At 35.8% G+C, this 26,005-nt stretch overlaps 2 protein-coding genes across 3 annotated transcripts; both read right to left on the minus strand.

The window, feature by feature from the left end:
* Window positions 1–2,429: 2,429 nt before the first annotated feature.
* On the minus strand, window positions 2,430–10,413 carry LOC101892756 (facilitated trehalose transporter Tret1). Its single transcript, XM_005190234.4, has 8 exons — window positions 10,247–10,413; window positions 9,871–10,100; window positions 9,679–9,809; window positions 9,252–9,444; window positions 7,856–8,009; window positions 3,499–3,713; window positions 2,995–3,249; window positions 2,430–2,798 (listed from the first exon to the last, which is right to left on the minus strand). The coding sequence occupies exons 1-8, from the start codon at window positions 10,287–10,289 to the stop codon at window positions 2,652–2,654; spliced, it is 1,368 nt and encodes a 455-aa protein (XP_005190291.2). The 5' UTR covers window positions 10,290–10,413; the 3' UTR covers window positions 2,430–2,651.
* Window positions 10,414–16,354: 5,941 nt separating this feature from the next.
* On the minus strand, window positions 16,355–25,374 carry LOC101893611 (facilitated trehalose transporter Tret1). Of its 2 annotated transcripts, none has more exons than XM_059130834.1 (6): window positions 25,088–25,374; window positions 24,768–25,000; window positions 24,024–24,704; window positions 23,764–23,967; window positions 16,787–16,852; window positions 16,355–16,709 (listed from the first exon to the last, which is right to left on the minus strand). In XM_059130834.1, exons 1-6 carry the CDS (start codon window positions 25,143–25,145, stop codon window positions 16,530–16,532), a joined length of 1,422 nt encoding a protein of 473 aa, XP_058986817.1. In that variant the 5' UTR covers window positions 25,146–25,374; the 3' UTR covers window positions 16,355–16,529. The 2 variants fall into 2 exon arrangements, with proteins under 2 accessions (XP_058986817.1, XP_058986819.1); XM_059130836.1 differs by having other exon boundaries at window positions 24,768–25,024; window positions 25,088–25,366.
* Between the last annotated feature and the right edge of the window lie 631 nt (window positions 25,375–26,005).

Raw genomic sequence — 26,005 nt, forward strand, 5'->3', positions numbered from 1 at the left:
TGGGTTCTCCAACTCACAATTTAAATGACAAAAATAAATTAATTAATATATCACGGTAATGGGTGTAAAAAAGCAATTATCTTTGACTATTTTGAAATCATTCCGCCCTCAATTATGAGGTGGACAAAACTAAATACCACGCAGCACGGTATTCTTAACATTGGAAATTCAATACCAAAAATTTAGCTGAGTTTTCACATGGGGCTATTATAGAAGTTCTATATCATACTGGTTTTTAACACTCAATTATAGCCTTAGGCTGAAAAATAAGATCAGGCTATTCAAAATATCTAAAACCGACGGTAGATTATTATCTATTATAATTTTTCCCATGAATGTTTATTTCTATTTAGAAATTACTATGGAGTTATTTTACTTATAATAAAAATTGTGCCGCTTTCATAATTCTATAATGCTTAAAAAATATGCATTAAAGACTAAAAGTAGGGGCCGGCAACGCGGGCCGGGCCAGCTAGTACTTGATAATAATGAAATTATTGAAAACTGAAAAGAAAAGAGTGAATTTCTGTGCTTAATTGATTGTTAAAAATTCTTAAAAATGCTGTAGAGTCGATGGTTTCCGGTTTCCTGCTAAAGCGGTTGTCAATGTGTTAAATACCAAATTATAAAAGATTTGCTAAAAATGTGGCTTAAAACACCAAAATAGCAAATATTCGGAATACATAATGAGCTTCTGTCACAGAAGATAGAACCCATTACAAACTCTACATATCGATTTTTATAGGATTCCCTGAAAAATGTAGCCAAAATCACATAAGCTGCAGTAACTGTTCCGAACTTTATATACGAAATGTGAAACAGTTCCGGTAAATAACGTCGCAAATATCATCAAAATACCGAATATGGGGAGGAACCGTTATATAGGGAATATATGATATCGTGGATCTATACAGACAAGGGGGTAATGTACTGACAAGGAACTTCTTTTGTGGATTTTAAGACAATTCCATTGAAAAATTAGGCTGAAATCAACAAAATACGGAATACGGCGGTACCGTTATATGAAAGCTATACGATATCTTGGAGTTATATTGACAATTCTCCTCTAAGGGATAAAGTACTCAAAAAAACTTCTGTGAGTATTTTCAGACAATTCCATTGAAAAATGTGGCTAAAATCATCAAAATACCGAATATCGGGGGTATCGTTATATGGGGGCTATACGTTATCGTGGACCTATATAAATATTTCTCTTCCAGGGGGTAGAGTGTTTCGAAAAAACTTCTAGTATGCATTTTTAGACAATTCCATTGAAAAATGTAGCTAAAATCATCAAAATACCGAATATAAGGAAGTACCGTTATATGGGGATATACGTTATTGTGGACCTATATAGACAATTTACCCCCAGGAAGTTCTTAGAAAGAACTTCTAGTATAGATTTCATTGAAAAATTTGGCTACAAACATTAAAATACGAAATATGGGGATGTACCCTTATATTGGGGATATACGATATGGTGGACCGATATAGCCCATCTTCAAACTTGACCTGCCTGAAGACAGAAGACTGACCTGAGCAAAATTTTAGCTTCCTATCTATTTTCTTTTTGACTCTAGCGTGAATACCACAGACGGACAGGGTAGAGGGTATAAAAATTAGTTACTAAATGAGGCTGTAAGTAAGCACCGGATTTTAAACAATTCTGTTGGATAAACAATGTTCTGATTTCTAAACAATTCGGTTTGAAAATGTAGCTAAATTGTCCAAATACCGAATATCGGGATATATTGTCGTATGGGGGCTATAAAAAAACGTGGAGCTGCATAGACAATGTTCTGCCATAGGAGGTACAGCCCGTCACAAACTCTACGTACCGAATTTTAAAAAAATCTCTTAGAAAATGTGATCCTAATCGTCAAAAAACCGAATACCTGGATGCTGTTATATTACGAACTTAACCTGCCTTCTGACAAAATATACATGTGTGAAAAAATTAAACCTTCTGTCGCAATTCGTTAGTGATTGCAACAAACAGACATCCATCGGTAAATCGGCTTAGAATTTTACGCTGATGTAGAATATATATGCTCTGTTGGTTCTAACATGAGTATTTCGAAGAGTTGCAAAGGGAATGACAAAGTTATGTATGTTTGGTGGAGGGCATTTATTTCCTTTCGACATTCATTAACAGGCCCTTAAAGTATTCAACATTATTATAAATAAATTTTTTCTTCTTCTTTAAAGTATCTAAATAAGTATCTGTTTCAGGTCGATTTGTGTGTCATTGCAAGAGAGTTGTGTAAATGTAAATTCCCAGTTGTGTAAATGTGATCTCTCATGGAATGTTTAATGCTATAGTGCTCTAACATTTTGATCTGTATTAAAGGTTTTTGGAACCGTTTGGAATCATAAATAATGACAATTACACATGGATTTCATCTATAACTAATATTAAAACAATAGTCTTATAAATAATAGGGCGAGGGTACATATGTATTTTGTTACAAATACCTTTACAGGGGATATACTTTTAATTTTTATCAATTTATTTTTATGTAAAGAGCTCACTGGATGACCACATTTTTTAAGAATATCTAGATTTAATATCGACTGAACTATTCAAATGGCATCGATACTATTTAGCACTTCGGATTCACAGACATCTTAACCCCCTTCATGTGATACACCTATAATCTCCGTAATATCTCTTCGATGGGTTTGCCTTTAGTTTCAGGAACACAAATTCCAATGAATATAGCTCCAATAAAACTACACGTTGAAAAAAAGAACATAACTCCATGCATGCCGATCAATTCGGAAAAGAGTCCCATGTACTGAAATTATATAGTAAGTAGAAAATTATTTTCGTTTCCAATTTAAGATTTTTACTTAGGAATATTAAATGAAAGAACATTCATGAACATTCAAGTTCTTTTTCTTAGTCTTACTCTTCTTGCCGCCACAATATATTGAATTTATCACACAAATAGTGTAAGTAAATAAATACGTTAGCAATGGATGTATACTTACTTTTAAAAGAAAGAATGAGTAAAGCCAAAGACATAGCATACAAATCATACATCCCAGATTACGAATCTTGGGCGGCATTATTTCAGCTACCACAAGGAAGGGAAGTGTTATAACACCCCAGCATCCAATGAAAATGATGAATGAGAAGGAAGCCACGGGTATCCAAGATCCAGAAAGGGGATCACCGAAACACATGAATAAGCCCAGGCATAAAAGGCCAGTTCCAGTCCCAATTACGGATATTATGAGCAAACTCTGGAAATTTTCAAAAAAAAAAAAAAGAATATCAGATTTTTGGCCTATTTTTGTATGACGAATGAGAAAGATTTCAATTGAAAGGAAACTTTTCCTCTTTCGCATTAACTTTTATATCGGCACAAAAAAAAACAGGATCAATTTAGTTTGAAGGTACATTTTTCAATAAAATAGTGATATTCATAGTTAGAATGTAAAAAAAAATCGTTTTAAATAATTATCGCACATCGCAAAGTCCTTTTCACTTACTTTTCTTCCGGCTCTTTCTACTAAAAGCGTTGATGCATAGGTACCCACAAGTTGTATGACTCCCACTATAATCGCTGATTGGTTCGGCGGCAAAGTGGATCCGGAGTTTTTGAAAATGGTGGCCGTGTAGTTGAGCATAACGAAACATCCGCAGAGTTGATTGACAGCCATTAAACCCATGCCGATACAAAGAGCCTTTCTTGCCTTCGGTTCGGCTGAAATAAAATAAATATGTTGTATTTAATAAATGATTGGGCAAAATTTTCCCAAAAATAAAAAATAAATAGATTATTTTGTTGCGCCGATATAAACAGAGACCTAAAACGCCAAATTACAAATAATATAGTTTGAAGTGCGTCTAAACCTGTTTTTGTACAAAAAAAAAAATATAATTTGCCCCGAATCGTTCGTTTTCAAAGGTACCCGTTTCACGTTTTACGTTTTTATCTGAAAAGCTCTTGTCCATTTCCGAACAACTTTGACATGCCAGTATTTCCATGGCGATTATTTTATTTGACAGAAAATTGGCAGAAGAAAATTGGTGCTAAGTACGATGGTGCTGAGTTCTGTTGGAATGTCCAAAATGCGGCCAAAATGTTTGGGTGTCCAAAGCTGTAATACACCCTCCAGAACATTTTCGCGATAATATTCGGCATTTATTCTGATGCCACGGCCGATTAATACTAGCGGAGAGCGACCATCGGCTGTTATGGCGGCCCACACCATCAAGATGGCCGGCGCTTGAATTCTGGTGGCCAACCGAAGGTGCACACTTTCAGCTGACCTCTTTAAAAACACGATCATTTTGTTTGTTTACAAACTGCTGAACAACGAATGTTTTCTCATCAGAGAAAACCAAAATTGGCCATTCACCACTTTCGGCGAAACGAAGAAACCTTTTTTCTGGAAAATTATCATCTAAATGCTTTTGCACGCTTGTAAACAATATAATGAGCTGTCACTAGAATAATTTTAACAGCTGTCGGACGAGTGGCTTAGAAATGAAGTTTGTTGCAGTTTTTTTTATCTTACCCTGTATATTATTGATCAGCATAAAATTTAATGTCGATTTAACGATGTCAGTCTGTCTGTCTGTCTATCCGTCTGTGGAAATCACTCTAGCTTCCGAACGAATTAAAATTGTACTCAAATGTGTGTTTAGTCTGCTGGACTTTTGGTATTGAAAATGGGCCCCATATTTTGATATTGTATTTGAAACTCCTAATAACAAGTCCAGGGGTTCGTATAGCACTCATATAACGGTACCTGCCTATATTCGATATTTTTCTGATTTCAGTATATTTGTATATCTTCGTTCGATTTGCCTTTTATTGTGCATCAAACGTGTAATATCAACCCAAATAGTATGTAATTTTTCATATACGACCAAATTAAGCAGATTCAGATATAGCTATAGCTCACATATAAATTATTCATCCGATTTGATATTTTTGTCCTCCGCAGCCGTAATATGCACTCTGTTACAACGATATTTGGGAAAATATATCAAATACAGCTCAGAGCTACATTTGCTAAATTCTTGTCGAGATTGGTTCAGATTTGGATATAGCTCCCACAAATATCTTCGTCCGATTTACTTTTTATTATGCACCAAACGTGTAATATTAGCCCAAATGCGATGGAATTTGGCACTTACCACCAAATTAAGCATAGAAACAAGTATGTTAAATTTGGTGAAAATCGTTTCAGATATAGCCCCAATATTTAATACCCTCGGCCTTCGGTCGGTCTCAATATTTAATAACTTCCACTATGAGGTCAAGAGACCCTTTAAAAATAAAAGAAACGGGTTTTAATATTGCGTCTAGTCGATGTACCGGTTTCCTACTATAGTAGTTGTTAGTTATTGTGAGTTTCAAATACAAAATTAAACAAATGGCTTGGAAAAGTGGCTAAAACCACCAAATTACCAAATATTCGGAGGTACCGCCTTATGAGTGATACAAACTCTTCATACTAAATTTTAAACAATTTTGTTAGAAAATGTGCATAAAATCATAAAAATACCGAACCATAGGTGCTATAGAATAACGTGGAACTATATACATATACCACGTTCTGCCATAAGAGGTGGGAGCCGTTACAAACCGAAGTAAGTACAGCAAGTGTAGCTTAAATCGTCCAAATACCGAATATAGGGAGGTTACTGGGGGCTATAAGAAAACGTTTACCTTTACCTGACTGTCACAGAAGGTAGAACCAGAAGAATTCTGTTGTAAATGTGATCTTAATCGTCGAAATAGCGAATATCCCGAGATAAATTTATATGGGGGATGTACGAAAATGTGGAACGACATGACCCATTACGAACATGCCTACTGACAAAATTCATATGTGTGCAAAATGTTAGCCCTTTATCTCAATAGAGTGGTTACAACCGACTAACAGTCGGACATCACTAAATCGACTTAGAATTTTTAGCAGATCAAGAATATATTGTTACGTTCTTGGATTTTACTTAATCCCGTGTAGACGTTGTTTTATTTCCCAATACAGCTCGTACCAAATAAAACGCGGGTTCTTTCGGATTACGATTATTACAATGATTTTATTTGCACTTTACTTTACTCGGCGGTTTCAATTCGCGATCTCATTCACAACTGACTAACTGCCTTTCCATTTCTCCTATTTATATGAGCCTCGCCTGTCGCTACAGAAGTTTCTAGACGATCTGGTAACGCCTAGATTACGAACAATCTACCAATGCAACAAACACATACAAACTTACATTGAGTGAACAATAACAACAACACATACAAACTTACATTGAACAATAACAACAACACATATACAGGCGAGGGGGTAACAAAGAAAGAGGAATTAAGCGATCATCAATGATGACGTTTAACAAGAATTGTACGTCAGCAACAAAATAGACAATGAAAGAGGAAATGGAAGGATGTAGAAAAAATCTATACAGTAGTTGTTGTTGTGAAGTTATTCAAATAAACTGCGTAGTAGAAATTTACGTTACAATTCAAATTCTTAAATTAACGGAATTCATCTAAATTAACTTAAATCTAAAGTTATATTCGTAACAATATTTACTTTGTTGGATCTGACATGAGCATTTCGTGGAGGTACAAACGGAATGACAAAGTTAATATAGCGTCCATAGTATAGTGGAGGGTATAAAATATAAGGGGAAATTACATCTTTCTGACAGAAACAAAAATGCTTTTTCCTTCGTAAAATTTTATCAAATGAAAAGAAACAAATAAAAAAATCTATAAGAACTTTGAAGGCCCTCCACCATTTGGAACGAATTTGGCAATTTTCAAAAAAAAAAAATCCGTAAAAAATTCCATTAAAAACTTAAAATTACCGAATTTAGCCGTTATATTGGGGTCTATACGACCTTTTGTCATAAGCCATCAAAATATTCAAATGCGAAACATGAAAAAAATCGGTATAGCTATAATGCAGCTATAGCTATACCAAAACGTGGACCTACACAGACAATTTTCAGTCAACTTAAAATACAAAATTTGAAACAATTCCGGTGATTAATGTCGCTAAAATCATGAAAAACCCTAATATGGGGAGGTACCGTTATATGGGGGCTATATAGAAACGTGGACCTGCACAGACAATTTCCTGTCATAGGCTGTAGTATCCATTACGAACTTCAAATACCAAATTTGAAACAATTCCGGTGAATAATGTCGCTAAAATCATAAAAATACTGAATATCGGGAGGTACTGTTTTATGGAGGCTATACGAAGATGTGGACCTACATGACCCATATAATACCAAAAGTCCTGCACACATAATATACATTTGAGAAAAATTTTATCAATCTACTTCATTTCGTTCGGAAGCTAGAGTGATTTCTACAGACGGACAGACATCGCTAAATCGACATAGAATTTTATGCTGATCAAGAATATATATACTTTGTGGGGTCTAAAATTCATATTTCGAGGTGTTACAAACAGAATGACAAACTTAATATACTCTCCATACTATGGTGGAGGGTAAAAAAATAATTCTTACAAAATATCTTTCAAGGACCTCAAATCCGAGTGTACTGCTACATGACAATTGGTGGACCATAGTGCACATTTTGTACCTACTGTGATCCCTTAATATCATCATCATTATTCTGATTCTGTTGGAAACCGTGGTAGAATCTTCTAAAATACAAAACATCCAGAGATTACCTAAACTTAAATGTGGACCGTTATCCCTAGCCAAAAAACTAAGGATTACCACATAGGATGCCTTGTTTCAAAACAAGTCAAAGGGACGTGGTTCAATCGACTTAGAATTTCATGTTGATAACGAATATGTGTATAATTCAAGGAGTCTCCGTCTTATGAGCAATCAACTTACCAAAATCCTTAAGGCTGACACTGGTTTCACTTTTCTCCGCCGATTTATCCCCCGTTTTCTCCATCAAATTCTCTAGCTCCAGCTTAATTTGGGGATTTGTCCCGGATTTTTTATAGGAAATATTTCTAAAGAAACATAAGGACTTTTCAGCTGCCTGAAAGATTATTGAATGTTAACAACTTTTATGTTATTAAGTATACAGGTTGAGATGAAAAACTGCAACAAAGTCAAACGTTACATTTTTTTTAGTGTTATTGAATGAAAACAAAAAATGTCGCAAATAGCATCAAATTTTAGAATAAGTTTAGATTTGTTCGAATTGGTCACCTTTGGCACTAATTATGGCCGTTAAACGGCCAATGAAACCGTCACACGCTGTCCGAATGTTGATCTGCGGTATTTTGGCCCATTCCCGGCGAAGCGCTTGCTTGAGGTGATCAACACTTTGGTATTTTTTAGTGCCAACTTTCCTTTCCAAAATACTCCAAACACAATAGTCAAACGGATTGGTATCCCGAGATTTTGGTGGTCATTGTGCGCTGGAATGAAGCCGTACTGAGTGCGATACACCCTCCAGAATAATTTCGCGATAATATTCGGCATTTATTCTGATGGCACGGTCGATTAATACGAGCGGAGAGCGACCATCGGCTGTTATGGCGGCTCACACCATCACCATGGCCGGCGCTTGAATTCTGGTGGCCAACCGAAGGTGCACATTTTTAGCTGACCTCTTTGCAAGTAAACACGATTATTTTGTTTTTTTTTACAAACTGCTGGACAACGGAGAAAACCAAATTCGACTGTTCGCCACTTTCGGCCAAGCGAAGCAACTCTTTAGCTCTTTGAGTCCATTTTCTTTCTGTTGCGGTGTAAGTTCTTGCACTTGTTGGAATTTCAATGGCTTTACCCCGAGCTCATTTTTCAATATTTGTCGAATGGAATATTGCGATATGTTCAGCTCACGAGCCATTTTCAGCCATTGCGACGCGGGTTTCGATCAAGTCGCTTCTTTACTTTTCGAACCATTTCTGCTGATGTTGCTGTTTTCTTCCGTCCACTTCCTTGACGTCGGCCTACGCTACCAGTATCACGGTAACGAGCGATGGTACGAGACACAAAAGATTTATTCACATTTAAATGCTGGAGTGCTCTAACGATAGCCACTTTTGGTTTTCCAGCCAAATATAAAGAAATCACACTATCACGCTTGAATTCATCACGAATAACTTTTTTTCTGGAAAATTCTCACCAAAATGCTTTTGTACGCTGGTAAACAATATAATGAGCTGTCACTGAAATAATTTTAACAGCTGTCGGACGAGTGGCTTAGAAATTACAGCAGTCTGAAGTTTGTTGCAATTTTTTCATCTCACCCTGTATATGTTGTACTAACCTTTACATCGTTTTTGCTTGCCAAATATTGAGGACTTTCTGGAACAAATATGACTCCACATAGATATGCTAGAGGCAGTGTAGAGAGAATCCACGCAACAATCCTGCATGGCAAATAAGTGCCCAAAATAAATGCCGCCAACACTCCAACGTTACAGAAAAGTACCAAAAAAGTACCCACAGTGCCACGAACGCTATGGATACAATATGTCGTTATATTTTTTTTTTTTTTTTTTGAAGCACTTTGTTCAATGTTGTGAAATAAGGACATGTGTACTGTGCTGGTTTCTGATCACTACGTACAATTTCAATAATTTTTTTATGATAAGACTCAATAATTAAATTTCACAAATGCAAAAAAATGTTACCAAAGCAAAGATGATAAATAAAATAATATTCAGTAAAAAATCGTTTAAAATGTTACTCACTTGTCGTCTGATATTTCAGCAGTATATATAGGGATTATAGAGAATGTACCCCCTCCAGAAAAGCCACCCATTAACCTAGACAACGCCAAGTGCATAGGCGTCTTGGCAAATGGAACAATCAGCCATCCCAACTAAAAAAAAAGAAATTTTAAATGTCCATTTCCCTCCTCTTTTCTTTTTATTAATACTCACCAAAGCAGGTAATGCTAGAAGCAGCAGGCAACGTTTTCTACCAATTTTATCGGCACACCAGGAGAAGAATATTGTACCAAGAGAACCTCCCACACAAAGCATGGATCCAATCCAGCCGGCATCGTCGCCAATAAGAGGCTCAGAACCAGTTGCATCGGCTTTTTGTAGCTCTACAAAACTAGCCGAAGCCCAACCAACAAATGCTCCATACGATATGGAAATGATATTCGCTAAAGTAGGGAAAAGTCATAATTAAACAAAAAAAAAAAAAAAATAGGTCCATCAACGTCAGTTTTTTCCAAGTTTTTCTTTTTCTTTCAAGCAATGGAACTTTCTTTGTATCTTGCAGTTTTTTGGAGAAATGCTTTGCGCTTACCACAGAGGCCAGTTATATATTGATTCCTAGCATGCGACGACATGGCAATGCACTACAATCGGCTTAGAATTAAAATAATTGCTAACAACGAGATGTTATCTTCAACATCTGCGACATTGACTGATGACAATGAGTTATTAGCATCTCCTAAATGATTCTGTGCTACTGCTCCCGCTAAACGTTTAATTTTATCTTTATTTCACCACTTGAAATGTGTACGGACACACAAAGATAACCAATCATCTTAATCATTGCTGCGCAAGAAGCAGTGGGAGGGTGGGATTATGTATGTATGTACATAGGTGTTTAAGTAATTTTAAACTTTGTTTAATGAGTAGAGTGGTCCATTTTGTGGGATTTTCATGATTTCCATGGTGACGATATTATCTTAAAGTTATCTTAAATAAATAACAAGATTCCTTATCTATATATCTCCGTATATCTTTAGCAAAAGTTTGTCGTGTTATGATGGTGAATGATTTGACAAAACAGCGGAAGCTAGGCATGTTGCAAGAGGACCGTGGTGTAAGATTTTGAAAATGCCTGTATGTTTTTACCTAGAAAACAATAAGAACTAATTGGAACTAAGCATAGTAATAACATGTCGAAAAAGCAAAGTAGCTGAAGCGGAGTATACTATTGTCATTGTTGTCAGCTCAATTGGATAATTGCAAATAGCCTTGATAATCGAATAATGCAATATGTCAAGTTGTGGAATCGATCCACAGCAGAGCCTTTTCGCCCGAAATTCACACAAACCGTCTTCATTATGAAATTCATAATTATTAGAAATTTTCTTCGACGGTTTTTTTAATGTTTCAAGCTACTTCCGAATGGTGGAGGACATAAAAAGTTCGGCCCGGCCGAAGTTTGTTCCTTTTTCTATTGTTTTCTAATTTTCTTGATTGTAGTTCCTCAAATCCAAAAAATATTTTGGTACTGGGGGAGACATTGTGAAATTGATTTAACAAAGTGGATGAAGTAAAAGCGATGACAGACACGAATAGTTGACACGGTGTTGAAAACTTTCGCATAATTAATCTATTTCAATAAGAAACTGCTTCAAACGAATTTTGTTTGAAAACCAAATTTAAAATATAAACAACACTACAACACTTAAATATAACAACACAACAGAAGCCCCCTTATGTCCAAATTCATTTTAGAAGATTTCGTTTTTGAAATTATGTCATGGAGTACTGCCCAGATATTACCCTTAGCTTTTTGACGAGGGACATTTGCCCAATATTTACGCACACCGCCGTGTTGTTAGTTGTTGTAGTCCATTTTACAAATAATATAATCCAATGGTCATATAGACTTCTTCCCTGTCCCTAACTCTCTCCTCATGCAAAATTCTGTCGACTGTGTTGTAAGGTAAAAACAAACAATATTACAAAATATACACTTCAATATTATAAGTCAAATTAAAAAATCGCATGCGATAAAGAATATGAAAAAAGAAAAAAAATTCAAAAAATAATACAAAATTTATATTAACATCATTATTGGTTTCTTTTTACACGAATTTTTTAGATTTTATACATTTATGCCAAGAGGGCATTCTGAATTGGCAATATTTGTCAAAATCGGTCCAGCCATTCTTGAGATATAAGCATTCTAGCTAACATCCCCTTCCTTTGTATATATACATAGTATATATTTCGCTATACATATCCGATATATTTACTATCGGCATCTACGTAACAGTCAGAATTGACCTGTTCGTCGATTTGTGGTCCATTTCAACCCCTAAATATTATGCGATCACATTCTAAATTTCGTGAAGATAGTGCCATAATTACGACCTGTAGAGTGATTACAAATTAACATGGACAGACGGATGGAAGGGCATACATAGGTAGATCGACTCAGCTCGGCGAGATAGGAAAATTCATATATACTTTCCTATGTGGGAAACCGATATTTCGAGGTGTTACATAATTTTTGGCCCAATCAAACTAATAATAACCCCAACACAAAGTATTGTAGGGTATAAATATTAAGTCCGGTCGGGCTGAACTTTTAATACCCTCCATCTTAGGGTAAAGGAAACATTTTTAAAAGTATCTGGATTCAAGCGTGTTTGCATAATGCAGTTAAACTTATCAAAAAAACTATGAAGTGAGTGAGGCCGTTATATAAGGCCATTCCAAAACGGGAACCTCCATAGACAATTTTATACTTCAAGGATTGTCATCTATCGAATCTTCTAAAATACCAAAATTGAAACAATTATGTGGGTAAATATATATATATATATATATATATATATATATATATATATATATATATATATATATATATATATATATATATATATATATATATATAATATTTATATATAATATTTATTTCCACGTTTTCCTATAGCGCCCATATATAACGATACACACCGATATTCGCTAGTTTGAAAATCCGAGTCACATTTTAGACAAATCCGTGAAAAAATGTGGCAAAAATCATCAAAAATACCGAATATCGGGAGGTACCGCTGTATACCGAAATGTGAACCTATACATTCAATGTTTCGCCATACGAGCTAGAACCCATTATACAAATACCAATTTTTTTACAAATCCGTAAAAAAAAATGTGGCAAAAATCATCAAAATACCGAATATCGGGAGGTACCGTTATATGGGGGCTATACCAAAACGTGGACCGATACATCTTATTTTCAATACCAACCATCCTAGACACAATACAAACTGTTCCTCTAAATTTTGACGTGGGCTGTATCGCGATTTCAACAGACAGACAGGCGGACAGACAGACGGACGTCGTTAAATCGACTTAGAATTTTATGCTGATTGTGAATGTATATACTTTATGGGGTCTACGATAAATATTTAGGGGTGTAACAAACTCAATGACAAAGTTAATATACCCTCCTTTCCATGGTGGAGGGTATAAAAAGTAAAGAAAAGACAAAGTCGGCACTGTTTGTCCGTAATATTGCAGCGCTATATAACTATACATAAGCCCTGATCACCACAGCTGCAAACCATGTTAAGGGCATAACCTGAGTTTCAAAATGTTCAATATTACTATGATTTCTGCTTAGAATACGGGTATCATTAAGTCTGTTTTACGTGCGACCGCATAATGGAAGGGGGAATCGAGAGAGTTTAAAAGTTGTTCGGGCGTATTAATTCTCTAAAATATTTTTCTATCCACCACCATAAATAGCGCAGTTCGGCGCACTTCATGGCCTTCATGACAGAATGATGTACCGCTTTCTTACGGCGTGTTATTTCAAACTACGCTATCATTCTGTGATAAAATATTAGCTTGCTTGCAATGCTGCCTGTATATTGCACAAGTAGCACCAGATTTATAATATTTACCTGTTTTATTTATTTTAGTAGCAGACTATACAAATTTATGATATGAGCTGTTCTAATATTGAGCCATACCAAATCTGTTATGAGTTATAAACATGCATACGTACAAATATTTACCGACAAATTGTGTATTATGCATAAAAGTATTCATACCCTACACCGCACTGGTGAATAACGTCTTTGTGCAATCACGTGTATCGTGACCAAGTATTCGTATAGCTTCATATAACCGTATCATCTAATACTTGCAATTTTTTAAATACTGGCGTCATTTTTCATGTTTTTTTTTTAGATTTTGAAAATTTTTTGCAACTGGTGAAGGGTACTAAAAGTTCGTTCGGCCGAAGTTAGAAGCTCTTTCATTTGTTTTTTTTTTTTTTTGTTGGTTTTAATAAGCATTTTTAATAAAGTGATACAGACATGCATAAATCTCCTTTTTTATAGCCCCAGCCATATGGTTACCGAGGCTGGGACGAATGCATTATGAAAAAAAAGAAACGACCTTGCGGAAACATTTGTGATTTTGAAGTGTACCAAATTACTAGTGCTGTACCCAGTGAGTATGTAAATTCCGCGCCGGATTTAAATTGAATTCGGTCGTGAGAAGATCTATTTTTTACCCTTTTTTATGTTTGTCATTCCATTTGCAGATATTACACTTTTAGGCACAATAAACGTGAAATCGAATGAAGATATATATGGGAGCTATATCCAAATTTTAACCGATCTGTGTTGTGAGGCTGTGAGGAACTTAAACAAAAATAGCTATATCTTAACAGATTTTCAATAAATTTGATATACTTTCTTCCAAGCTGAAAATGTGCCAAAATCCATTCAATTGGGTCCATCTCGCTTCCTTCACTATGTTGCAAACAAGTTCACAAAGATGTAATACCACTGTGTGGTGCAGGGTATAATAAACGTAGAAAATCCTGAGGTATTTTTTAACCGCTCTATAACAGGAAATAACAAAGACCCATTATCAAGGGATTCGAATTCTGCAAACGTTATCTGTAACATACAACAATGGCGATCGTTGTTGATTCTGTTTGCGATTTTTCGCTCTTTTCATTTGCTTATTTAAAAATGTTTAATTATTTTTTAGAAAACCATTTGCACATTTAGTTGAATACGGACTTGTATTTAAAACATGCCTTAGATATATCGAAGTTAACTTTTTATACCCTACAACACTATGTGTTGGGGGTATTATAAGTTTGATTGGGCCAAAAATTATGTAACACCTCGAAATATTCGTTTCCCACATAGGAAAGTATATATGGATCTTCCTATCTCGCCAAGCTGAGTCGATCTAGCTATGTATGTCCGTCCGTCTGTCCATGTTAATTTGTAATCACCCTACAGGTCGCAATAATGGCCCGATCTTCACGAAATTCAGAATGGAGGTGGGGTTAAGGTCAGAATAGAACACTATTTCTTTTGGAGATGATCGCATAATATTTAGGGGTTAAAATGGACCAAAAACTGAAAAAATTCCTGATTTTGCAGTTGCTCTACAGGTCGCAATTATGGACCAATCAACGCGGAAATTAGCATGGGGCTAGAGCTTAGGGCTGGGCAGAATCCTTAAAATTTTATTGGTCATCGGATAATATTTAGTGGGTGAAATAGACCATAACATTTGTGTTAAATTTTCCATTAATAACCGCGAATATTTTTAATCCCGGCGAAATCACAAATAGACGAACAGGTCAATTCTGACCGTTACGTAGATGCCGATAGTAAATATATCGGTTATATATAGCGAAATATATACAATGTGTATATACAAAAGATGTTAGTTGGATGTTAGTTAAAATGCTTATATCTCAAGAATGGCTGGACCGATTTTGACAAATTTTGTCAATTCAGAATGCCCTCTTGACATAAAATTATAAACTCTAAAAAAATCGCAGAAAAATATAGCAATAATGATGTTAATATAGATTTTATAGTATTTTGTGAATTTTTTTTATTTTTTTTCATATTTTTTTCGCATGCGATATTTTCAATTTGACTTATAATATATTGTAATATTTTTTCACCTTACAACACAGGTTGGGGATATTATATATATAAGGATTGCAAATATCGTCCGATCCTCACGAACATTTTCACAAGGGTAGGGTTGGGCTCAGAAGGGCTAGGCCTATTGTTTTCAAAGATGTCCGCAATATATTAGGGGTTGAAATGGACCAACAACTAAAAATTTTCCTGATTTTGCAGCCGTTATAAAGGTCACAAATAGAAACCAAAGGACACGAAATCTCGCATAAAGTTAGAGTTTAGGACAGCGGGTACAATAGACTATTAATTTTGTGTGAAAAAATACCAGCATTACTTACAGGCGATATCCGAAATACACAAAAGGCGAACTTCTGGCTTTTTTATGCTGATTTCGTTGACGAATATAGCCAAATATCGTAGACAAGCAAATCATATAGTCTAAATTTGGAGATACAGAGGGGCTTCTTGCTTTTGAAGATGATTGCAAAATATTTAGGTTCAAATAAACCAAAAAACAGAAGTGTTTTTCCGATCACACAATTGAAGCCAATCGACACGCCTGTGAAGAGAGTTAAGGACAGGGAAGAATTCTAGCATTTTGAATGACCATTGGATTATATTTAGCTGTAAAATGGACTACAACAACTAACAGCCCGACGGAGTGCATAAATGTTGGGAAAATGTTCCTAGTCAAAATCCTAATTTCAAAAGCGAAATCTTCCAAAATAGATTTGGACATAAGAGGGCTTCTAACATATTGTAGTGTTGTAGGGTATAACATAGTCGGCCACGCACGACTATAGCCTTTGCTTACTTGTTTTTATTATTTTTTAAAATAAATTAGCTTATTCTATTTCTACATTTTTAAAGGTTTACCGTGTAATGACATTGTGGATGAAAAGATTCTGTACATAGATGAAATGACTTTTTTTAAATATGCACATTTGCATAACGTCCATTGGGTATTGAGTTGCCGTTACATTCAAGTTCCTTTGCAGACTGAATTTTGTCGTAGAAAAACAGTGCCCCAATTGTAACAGCAAAGCTACCGAGGGTGAAAATAAGTAGCAGACCGGTGATGGAAACACTGTGCACAATGGGAACATAGTACTGTAATGAAAAGAACAATATGATTAGATTATGCTGTGAGCTTCAATTAACAATCATTCACTTATTTATAAACTTACGTGAATAATGGCGAATACAGCTATCCACGAGAGAAAGTGCAGCATTCCGAGAAGTTTGTATTGTGACTGAAAAACAACAACAAATACATCACATAATTCAAAATGCTAAGACATTTAGTGAATTTTAGTTCTTTTGATATTCATATTGATAGAATTTCGCAAAACGCCTTTAGTTTGCCTATCCTGCACAACATTACAGATTCTCACCTCTATTCCTTCTCCAAATATCAATATGTTTAAGTGTCACATTAGGTTTACACATACTAAATCGAGTAGAATTAACCATTACACGTACCCGTTAAATGAAATCGACTCTCATATTCAATGGATTTCATTTAAAGTGTACGCAATGGAATTGACAGATGTTAACTGTCATGATTCGTTATAAGTGTTTGTGTGTTTTAGCCAAACATCACTATATCTTCATCTACATATTTACATTCAGAATAAACATAAAGCATGAATTTGAATTCCATTTCATTTTCCATTACCTTAAAACTTCGGATAGTGGGTTTAGAATATTAATCCCGCATCTTGAGAAATTCTCCAAACAATAAATTGCAACAGTGTTGACAATAATTTGTTGAGAAACTCAACTAAGTGTATTCTGCCTTTGTGCATTTGTTTGTAACATGGAGAAGGAAGCGAGATAGACCCATAGTTACATATCAGTATCTTCACAGAATCACTTTCTGAACCGATTTATGCATGTCAATCCGTCTGTCCGTCCATGTATTCTTTTGAATAAAATGCAGGTCGCATTTATTATCCGATGGCGATGGCATTTGCCAAACAATATTTTTGGGCCAAAAACTGACCCCTATTGAATTTGGTGAGAATCGGTTCGGAATGTTGGCAATTCAGACTTAAATCATCCTAAAATTAAGTGCTCCAAATTTTTGTTAAAATCGGTTCAGATATACCCCTTTATATCCCGATGTTATATCTTCTGAACACCGCACTTTCCTTTAGCATGGGAAGAGTTTGGAGTGTTCACCAACCGCCGCTTCAGAGAACTAACCAACCCTCCTGATATCCGGGTAGCAGAAAAGATTTTTCGAGTTATTGTCGTAGCTGCAGTCGTTTCCTACATACCTGCTAAGCGAATATCCGAAATAAGACCAACCTACCCAACGGGGCAAGTGAATGAGCGTCGCTATAAACCTAACGGGTGGTTCCACTACTAGAGCCAGACAAGGATGACATCTAAGCCAAGTCATAAATGCTAATTTCGCTTTTGTCGCCAGCAGCGAAGTCTTTTGAGGCTTCAGTCCTCCCCATCGTTAGAAGAACTTATCCAATTACCTGTCATCAACATGGGTTCCGTCACAGCATAGTATTCCAACTATATTGCACTCAACAAGAACGGTCCGCGTCAAATAACAGTGTTTGTGAATCCAGTTTTACAACCAGTCAAGTTTGAAATGTTGGAATCCCGGAACAAGACAACCAACCCCGTAAAGTAAAACAGGGAGTTCCCCAAGGTTGGATGATATACAGAACTCCATGCCCAACTCACAACATCTAAATAGTAACTTATGAGGCAGAGCTGACAGGTCGGGTTCGAACATTGATTGCATTTGTGTTCAGTTTCCTATCTCACTGAACCTTTCGCCTGCTTCCAAGAGAGGGATATAAAAATATCCACCTCTAAGTAAAATGCGCAGGCCTAAAGACATTTAATTCCAACCACAAACTACCCCAAGATCCTAGAAGTCAAATTCGACAGCATGTTAAAGTCGCCCTCGTAAGCCTGTTCAAATATAGTTATAGCTTCCATATATATGTTTCATCAGATTTGGTGTTAAAGTCCTCGCATGACTAATATGCACTCCACAACAGTGATATTTGATCCCAGGCTCGAAAATACTTCTGCCAAATTTTATTAAGATAGATATACATCTTCAAAGGATAGATTTTAAAGTAATTAATTGTAACATTGTCCCTGGTTTTCGCCAAATTTCACTAGAACTAAAGAAATGTCCGTATGAATGGACCTTAGTAAGTAGACTGATGGAGTTAGGATATACATGTACGTCTATTGACGATTTTTCATACGCATATTTCTATTGACATAAGAACACTTTTAACTACTCTTGTTATTGTTTACTTAATAAACAGCTTTTGTTATTTGCAGTAACGATAATTCTATTCTGCAAAAATGTTGATAAATTGTCGATAAACTTTCAAAAGTTTTCAAGTTTTACATTTTTCAAAATAAAAATCGTACATAACACAAGGCAGAAAAAAATGGTAGAAAAATACAGGTAACAGCATGGTACAATAAAAAGGTAAGGTAGAGCTACCAGCTGATTACAATTTTTTTCTAAGTATGCCCGACTTCTGCCAATTTTGTGAATGTATTTATTGTTTTGAAAAATAAAAAAAAAAATATTTTCAAAATCAATGATTGGAAGAAAGGCACATTGCAGCGCGCAAATTAAGGGTAATAACCATTTTTCCCATGGAATTGTGAGATTTATCAAGTGGGATCACATTTTTGATAGCAAATCCAGGCATTTCATTCATCTTTCACTCTTTTTAATCAATATTCAAAATAAGGAAAAATATTATATAAATTAACAAGTAAACAAGTAAAAAAAAAAACATAAAGTTTGGCCGGGCCAAACTTTTAATACCCTCCACCTTAGGACAAAAGAAACATTAGAATAGAATTTTCAAAATCAATGATTGGAAGAAAGGCACATTGCAGCGCGCAAATTAAGGGTAATAACCATTTTTCCCATGGAATTGTGAGATTTATCAAGTGGGATCACATTTTTGATAGCAAATCCAGGCATTTCATTCATCTTTCACTCTTTTTAATCAATATTCAAAATAAGGACAAATATTATATAAATTAACAAGTAAACAAGTAAAAAAAAAAAACATAAAGTTTGGCCGGGCCAAACTTTTAATACCCTCCACCTTAGGACAAAAGAAACATTAGAATAAATGTGGCAAAAACCATTAAAATGCCGAATATCGGGAGGTACCGTTATATGGGGGCTACACCAAAACGTGGACCTATAATTACAATGTTTCGCCACACGAACTAGGACCCATTATGACCCACAAATACCAATTTTTAGACAAATCAGTGAAAAAATGAGGCAAAAACCATCAAATTACCGAATATCGGCAGGTACCGTTATATGGGGGCTACACCAAAATGTGGACCTATAATTACAATGTTTCGCCACGCGAACTAGGACCCATTATGACCAACAAATACCAATTTTCAGACAAATCCGTGAAAAAATGTGGCAAAAATCATCAAATTACCGAATATCGGGAGGTACCGTTATATGGGTGCTATACCAAAACGTGGACCTATAATTACAATGTTTCGCCACACGAACTAGGACCCATTATGACCCACAAATACCAATTTTTAGACAAATCAGTGAAAACAAGTAAAAAAGCTGTAAGTTCGGCCGGGCCGAACTTTTAATACCCTCCACCATTTGGTACAAATTTGGCAATTTCCAAAAAAAAAACCGTTAAAAATTCTGTTAAAATCTTAAAAATACCGAATGCTTATACGACGACGTGGGCCTGCATAGGCAACTTTTGTCATAAATTATTACAATATTTAAATGCGAATCTTGAAGAAAAATCTGTTTATAATGTAGCTAAAATCGTCAAAATACCGAATATGGGGGGTACCGTTATATGGGGGCTATACGAAGACGTGGACCTGCACAGACAATTTTCTGGCATGGGCTGAAGTATCCATTACGAACTTCACATGCGAAATTTGAAAGAATCCCTGTAAATAATGTCGCTAAAATCATTAAAATACCGAATATCGGGGGGTACCGTTATATGGGGGCTATCCGAAGATGTGGACCTGTGTAGATATTTTTCTGTCATAGGTGGTAGTACCCATTGCGAACATTAAATACGAAATTTGAAACAATTCCGGTGAAAAATGTCGCTAAAATCATCAAAATACCGAATATCGGGAGGTACCGTTATATGGGGGCTATCCGAAGATGTGGACCTACATAGGCAATTTTCTGTCATAGGTTGTAGTACTCATTGCGAAAATTAAATACGAAATTTGAAACAATTCCGGTGAAAAATGTCGCTAAAATCATCGAAATACCGAATATCGGGAGGTACCGTTATATGGGGGCTATACGAAGACGTCGACCTATATGGCCCATTTTCAATACCAAAAGTCCTGCACACATTATATACATCTGAGCAAAATTTCATCAACCTATGTCATTTCGTTCGGAAGCTAGAGTGATTTCCACAGACGGACAGACGGACGGACATCGATAAATCGACATAGAATTTTAGGCTGATCAAGAATATATGTACTTTGTGGGGTCTAAAATGTATATTTCGAGGTGTTACAAACGGAATGACAAACTTAATATACCCTCCATACTATGTATGGTGGAGGGTATAAAAATGTGGCAAAAACCATCAAAATACCGAATATCGGCAGGTACCGTTATATGGGGCTATACCAAATCATGGAACCATACATGCAATGTTTCGCCACCGGAGCTGGAACCCATTATGACCAACAAGTACCAAATTTCAGACAAATCCGTAAAAAAATATGTTAAAAATCATCAAATTACCGAATATCAGGAGGTACCGTTATGTGGGGGCTATACCACAACGTGGACCTATACATGCAATGTTTTGCCACACGCTCAGGGATCCGTTATGACCTACAAATACCAATTTTCAGACAATTCCGTGAAAAAATGTGGCACAAATGATCAAAATAGGGAGGTACCGTTATATAAGGACTATACCAGAACGTGGACCGATATATTTCATTTTCAATACCAACCATCCTAGACACAATGCAAATTGCTCTACTAAATTTTGGCGCTCTACGTCAAATAATGTGTGCTGTATCGTGATTTCAACAGACAGACAGACGGACAGAGAGACAGACGGACATCGTTAAATCGACTAAGAATTTTATGCTGATTATGAATGTAAATATTTTATGGGGTCTAAGACGAATATTTAAGGATGTTACAAACGGAATGACAAAATTAATATACCCTCCTTTCCAAGGTGGAGGATATAAGAAGCAGTAAGTGCGGCCGGGCCGAACTTTGAATATCCTCCACCATTTGGAACGAATTAGAAAATGTTCAAAAAATAAAATCCATTAAAAATTCTGTTAAAATATCTAACATCGGAAGGTGCCGATATATGGGAGGATACACCATATTATGGTCCTATATAGACAATTACCTTTAAAGTGCTCACAAAGAACTCCTTGTGTGGATTTTCAGACAATACCATAGGAAGATATGGCTAAAATCATCAAAATACCGAATATCGGGGGTACCGTTATATGGGAGCTATACGATATCGTGGACCTATATAGATAATTCTCTTCCAAGAGACAAAGTACTTACAAGGAACTCCTTGTGTGGATTATCAGAAAATTCCGTTGAAAAATGTGGCTTAAATTATCAAAATACCGAATATCGGGGGTACCGTTATATGGGGGCTATACGATATCGTGGACCTATATAGATAATTCTCTTCCGAGGTATAAAGTACCCACTAGGGACTCCTTGTGTGGAATTTCAGACAATTCCTTTGAAAAATGTGACTAACATAATCAAAATACCAAATATCGGGGGGTACAGTTATATGGGGGCTATACGATATCGTGGACCGATATAGCCCATCTTCGAACTAGACCTGCCTGCAGACAAAGAGGGATCTGTGCAAAATTTTAGCTTCCTATCTTAATTCGTTTAGACTTCGTTTAGCGTGATTACAACAGACGGACAGAAGGGCGGACAGGCTAAATCGTCTTAGAATTTTACGCTGATCAGGAATATATATACAAAGTTACAAACGGAATGACGAACTTAATATACCCTCCATACTATGTATGGTGGAGGGTATAAAAATTTTTTTTGATTCTAATTTTGAATAATTCTGACAGAAAGCGGGCATAGCTCCAGGGGTGTATTTCTGTACTTTTACGAAGCTGTTCTACCTCCTTATTGTACCATGGGTAAAAGCAAGTGTTGTTGTACTACAATCGTAACAACAACCACATACAAATTTGTTTTTGTACGTAATACAAGTGTCAGAGTTATGTGTCCAAAAATGTAAACAAAATAATTATTTTTCAATAAATTATTTTAATTTCAAAAATATACATTTTTGGAATTTGGATTATTAAATTGAAAATGCAGAAGAATATTTCTTAATATATTTAATTTTAATGCTTTCACATCATTCCCATGAATGTATAGTTGTTAGGTTTTGGTCTTAATATCTCAACACTTCAAGCAATCGCTAGAAAATCGTGGAAAAGGCAACATCGCATTCAAGTTGAAACAAAACAGCATACATACATAAAGTATTCTACATTTTGCAATTTTAAATATACGAATATATTATCCAACATGGTTTTTGCGGTTAAGGTTGCTGTTCCGAATCATCGCCTTTGGCGTTTTGTTAAGTACATCCGCGATTATTTCTATTATTAGGCAAAAAAAAAATGTTCACATTTCCCTGCAGTGAAATTTTATATAAAAAGGGTATAATTTTTATAACATTGTTTGATCTATACAAACATATTACCCGAGAACCTAATATTTGGTATTTGTAACGCTTCTGTTTAAAATCTGATATTTGCAGTTCGTAAAGGTCAACATTTTGCTAAAGCCCAAAATTTATCGGTACCAGCCACTTTATGCTATTTTGAAGACTGTGCCATGGTGTCAGCTTTATTGACTTTGAAATGTTCCTTGTGCTTGTTCCCAAAAATAAAACCCTTCATCCCATTTTTTTTGACAAGGTTATGTCGCACAAATTAAGTAGTTAGTTTTTGACCACTAAAAAGACGATAGTTTAATCTTAGTAACCAATGTCGATAAAAACGCGCTTATTTAATCGACTTTGTGAGGCGAAAAATAACAACTGGAGGCCCAACCCTTTAATTCTCTTAAAATCACAAATCAACTCACCTTCTTGGGAATATTCTCCATGAATACTGTAGTCGATACGGTAATAAAACCAGCACTGGCAAACAATATTTGTAGTGCAAATAGGATTGGCATTATCCAGGCTGCTATATCATCATCCATATCCCAAGTATGTTCATATAAAGAATATACCGCTCCCAACAGAAAACACATAGCAGAGCCTAGGGATGTTATAACTAACAGCATCTGCAGAAATTAAGGTGTAATATTATAACAAAGACATTTCCCGTCGTAATTCTCACCCTACGATTTACGCATCCACTAAAGGCCTTAGCCACAAGAGTTGCCAACAGATGTACGACTGCAAAAATCAGTACCAATATATCGCCTGTCAATTTGAGGGGTGTTGCAGAGTTGGATATTATTGAACCGTACGACAAAATTGTAAAAATACCGCCAAGTTGGGAGGCCACTGCCAGAACCAGGTCACCAAACAAGATTTTTACCAATTGAGATGCAGATGGACCCGATTCGATCAGTTGTGTTTTTTCATGTAGACTGTTCTTGATTTGGGCCAGTTCGTGATCGAACTCCGGATTGTTTCGGTCATCAATGCTGCGAATTCCACGGAACCAACGTAACGACTTTTCCAATCCAGCCATGTTGCCTTTGCGTAGGAAATAATATGGACTCTCCTGAACAAAGGGGAATACCATCGAAAAGAAAAATGATATCAGAATGCCCACAACCGCGACGTAGTCGTAATTGAGATACGATCCGAAAATAAAACCAATAAAAATTCCGCATGCACGCCATATGTCAACGGATACGTTCAGAGAAGCCTTTGCAGCAGGCCCTTCCGCAATTTCCGATATGTAAAGGGGTAAGACCGTATAGGCAGCACCACCTGCTATTCCGGCAAAAACTCGCGACGAATAGATGTGTAACATATCAGAAGCAAAGTGGACGCAGAACCAGCTCGCCTTGGGGAAGAAGTTAGATAAAATAGAATACTTTAGAAATAGAATATTCTTGATCGATCTCACCATTTGCAATAGGCCACAGAGAAGCAGCACAGATTTTGGTCCGATTTTATACGAAATCGGGCCAAACACCAACGAGGCCATTGCTGCCGAAAGAAAGAGGATGCTCCCCATCCATGTTATTTCTTGCGGTTGTGCAACGTGCGCCAAGAGGGTTCTCTCCGGCGATTCATAAAGTCTGGCATATGACGATGTCACCCCAAAGGTCAGGCCAAAATTGAAGTTCAGTACATTACCTTAAATGGAAATAAAAGAACAAACTTATTGGGAAGTAATGCCGTTGCGTTATTCTTCAGCCAACCGGGTGTGTATGTTCAATTTACCCACTAAAACTGCGATCATTTGGACCGTCTGGCCCTTCACTTTGCTCGGAAGACACATAGCGCGGACTCGATAAAATTATTAATGAAAATTCTTGGACAAGTGCTAAGCTCTTTTATGCGGACCAAATTGGATTTGTCGCCGTTTCGTACATTGTTACTCGTTCTCACGTCAGGGCAGGGTGATGAAACGCAGCACCCAAAAAGATAAGATCTTGTTATCCAAGATACGGGTATTTATTACGAAATGCCTGGTTATTTTTTGAATAACTGTAATTATATTGTGTAGAAGAAGAACACTGATGATCAAAATATAGTGTAATTTAAAACTATGATGGCATGGGCTTATATATTGGTATTTTAAAGTCGAGACAAGGAATTAATCACAGAATCTGATTTTTTTAATTATTTACTACAAACTAAATGTGTGCTAATAATAAATTATTCTGTGATAGAGCTTCCCAATGTAAACTCAATTCAGAACATAATAAACAAAATGGTGAGATCAATTTTGCGACCCACTCTTTTCGAATATCTCCTCACGATACAAGCGAATCAAAGCATCTAAAGATAAATCTGTTGTTTGTCTTAGCAGAACGTGAGACGACATCAGTTCACAAGATAAGAATAAATCTTCTATAATATGCGTTAAAAGCGACTAATTTTTGTTTTGTTCTTCTCCCATATAAATGAAATACGACTACGACCAGCGGTTAAGGTCAGTGCTAGATATCTCTATTCACTGCTCATATGCAATGACTGTAGCTATGACAAAAAAGCATTTTTGGATATTGGATATGTTCTCCGCAGCCGTTATATGCACTCTGTAACAACGGTATTTGGATATAGCTCCCATATATATCTTTATGGGAGCTCCCATATATATCTTTATCCGATATGGGATATAGCTCCCATATATAT

Source organism: Musca domestica, unplaced genomic scaffold, assembly GCF_030504385.1.
Source record: "Musca domestica strain aabys unplaced genomic scaffold, Musca_domestica.polishedcontigs.V.1.1 11, whole genome shotgun sequence".
Lineage (NCBI taxonomy): Eukaryota > Metazoa > Arthropoda > Insecta > Diptera > Muscidae > Musca > Musca domestica.

Bases quoted from the DNA above. Each gene is read 5' to 3' on its own strand.
- LOC101892756 (XM_005190234.4), bottom strand. From the start codon at position 10,289: ATGTCGTCGCATGCTAGGAATCAATATATAACTGGCCTCTGTG. The intron at 8,010-9,251 runs GTTAGTACAACA...ATAATCTTTCAG, and splicing joins CAAGCAAAAACGATGTAAAG to GCAGCTGAAAAGTCCTTATG. The intron at 2,799-2,994 runs GTAAGTATACAT...ATATAATTTCAG, and splicing joins ACTCATTCTTTCTTTTAAAA to TACATGGGACTCTTTTCCGA.
- LOC101893611 (XM_059130834.1), bottom strand. From the start codon at position 25,145: ATGTGTCTTCCGAGCAAAGTGAAGGGCCAGACGGTCCAAATGATCGCA. The intron at 24,705-24,767 runs GTGAGATCGATC...TTCTTCCCCAAG, and splicing joins TCTGTGGCCTATTGCAAATG to GCGAGCTGGTTCTGCGTCCA. The intron at 16,853-23,763 runs GTGAGTTGATTT...GTTGTTTTTCAG, and splicing joins TGGAGAATATTCCCAAGAAG to TCACAATACAAACTTCTCGG.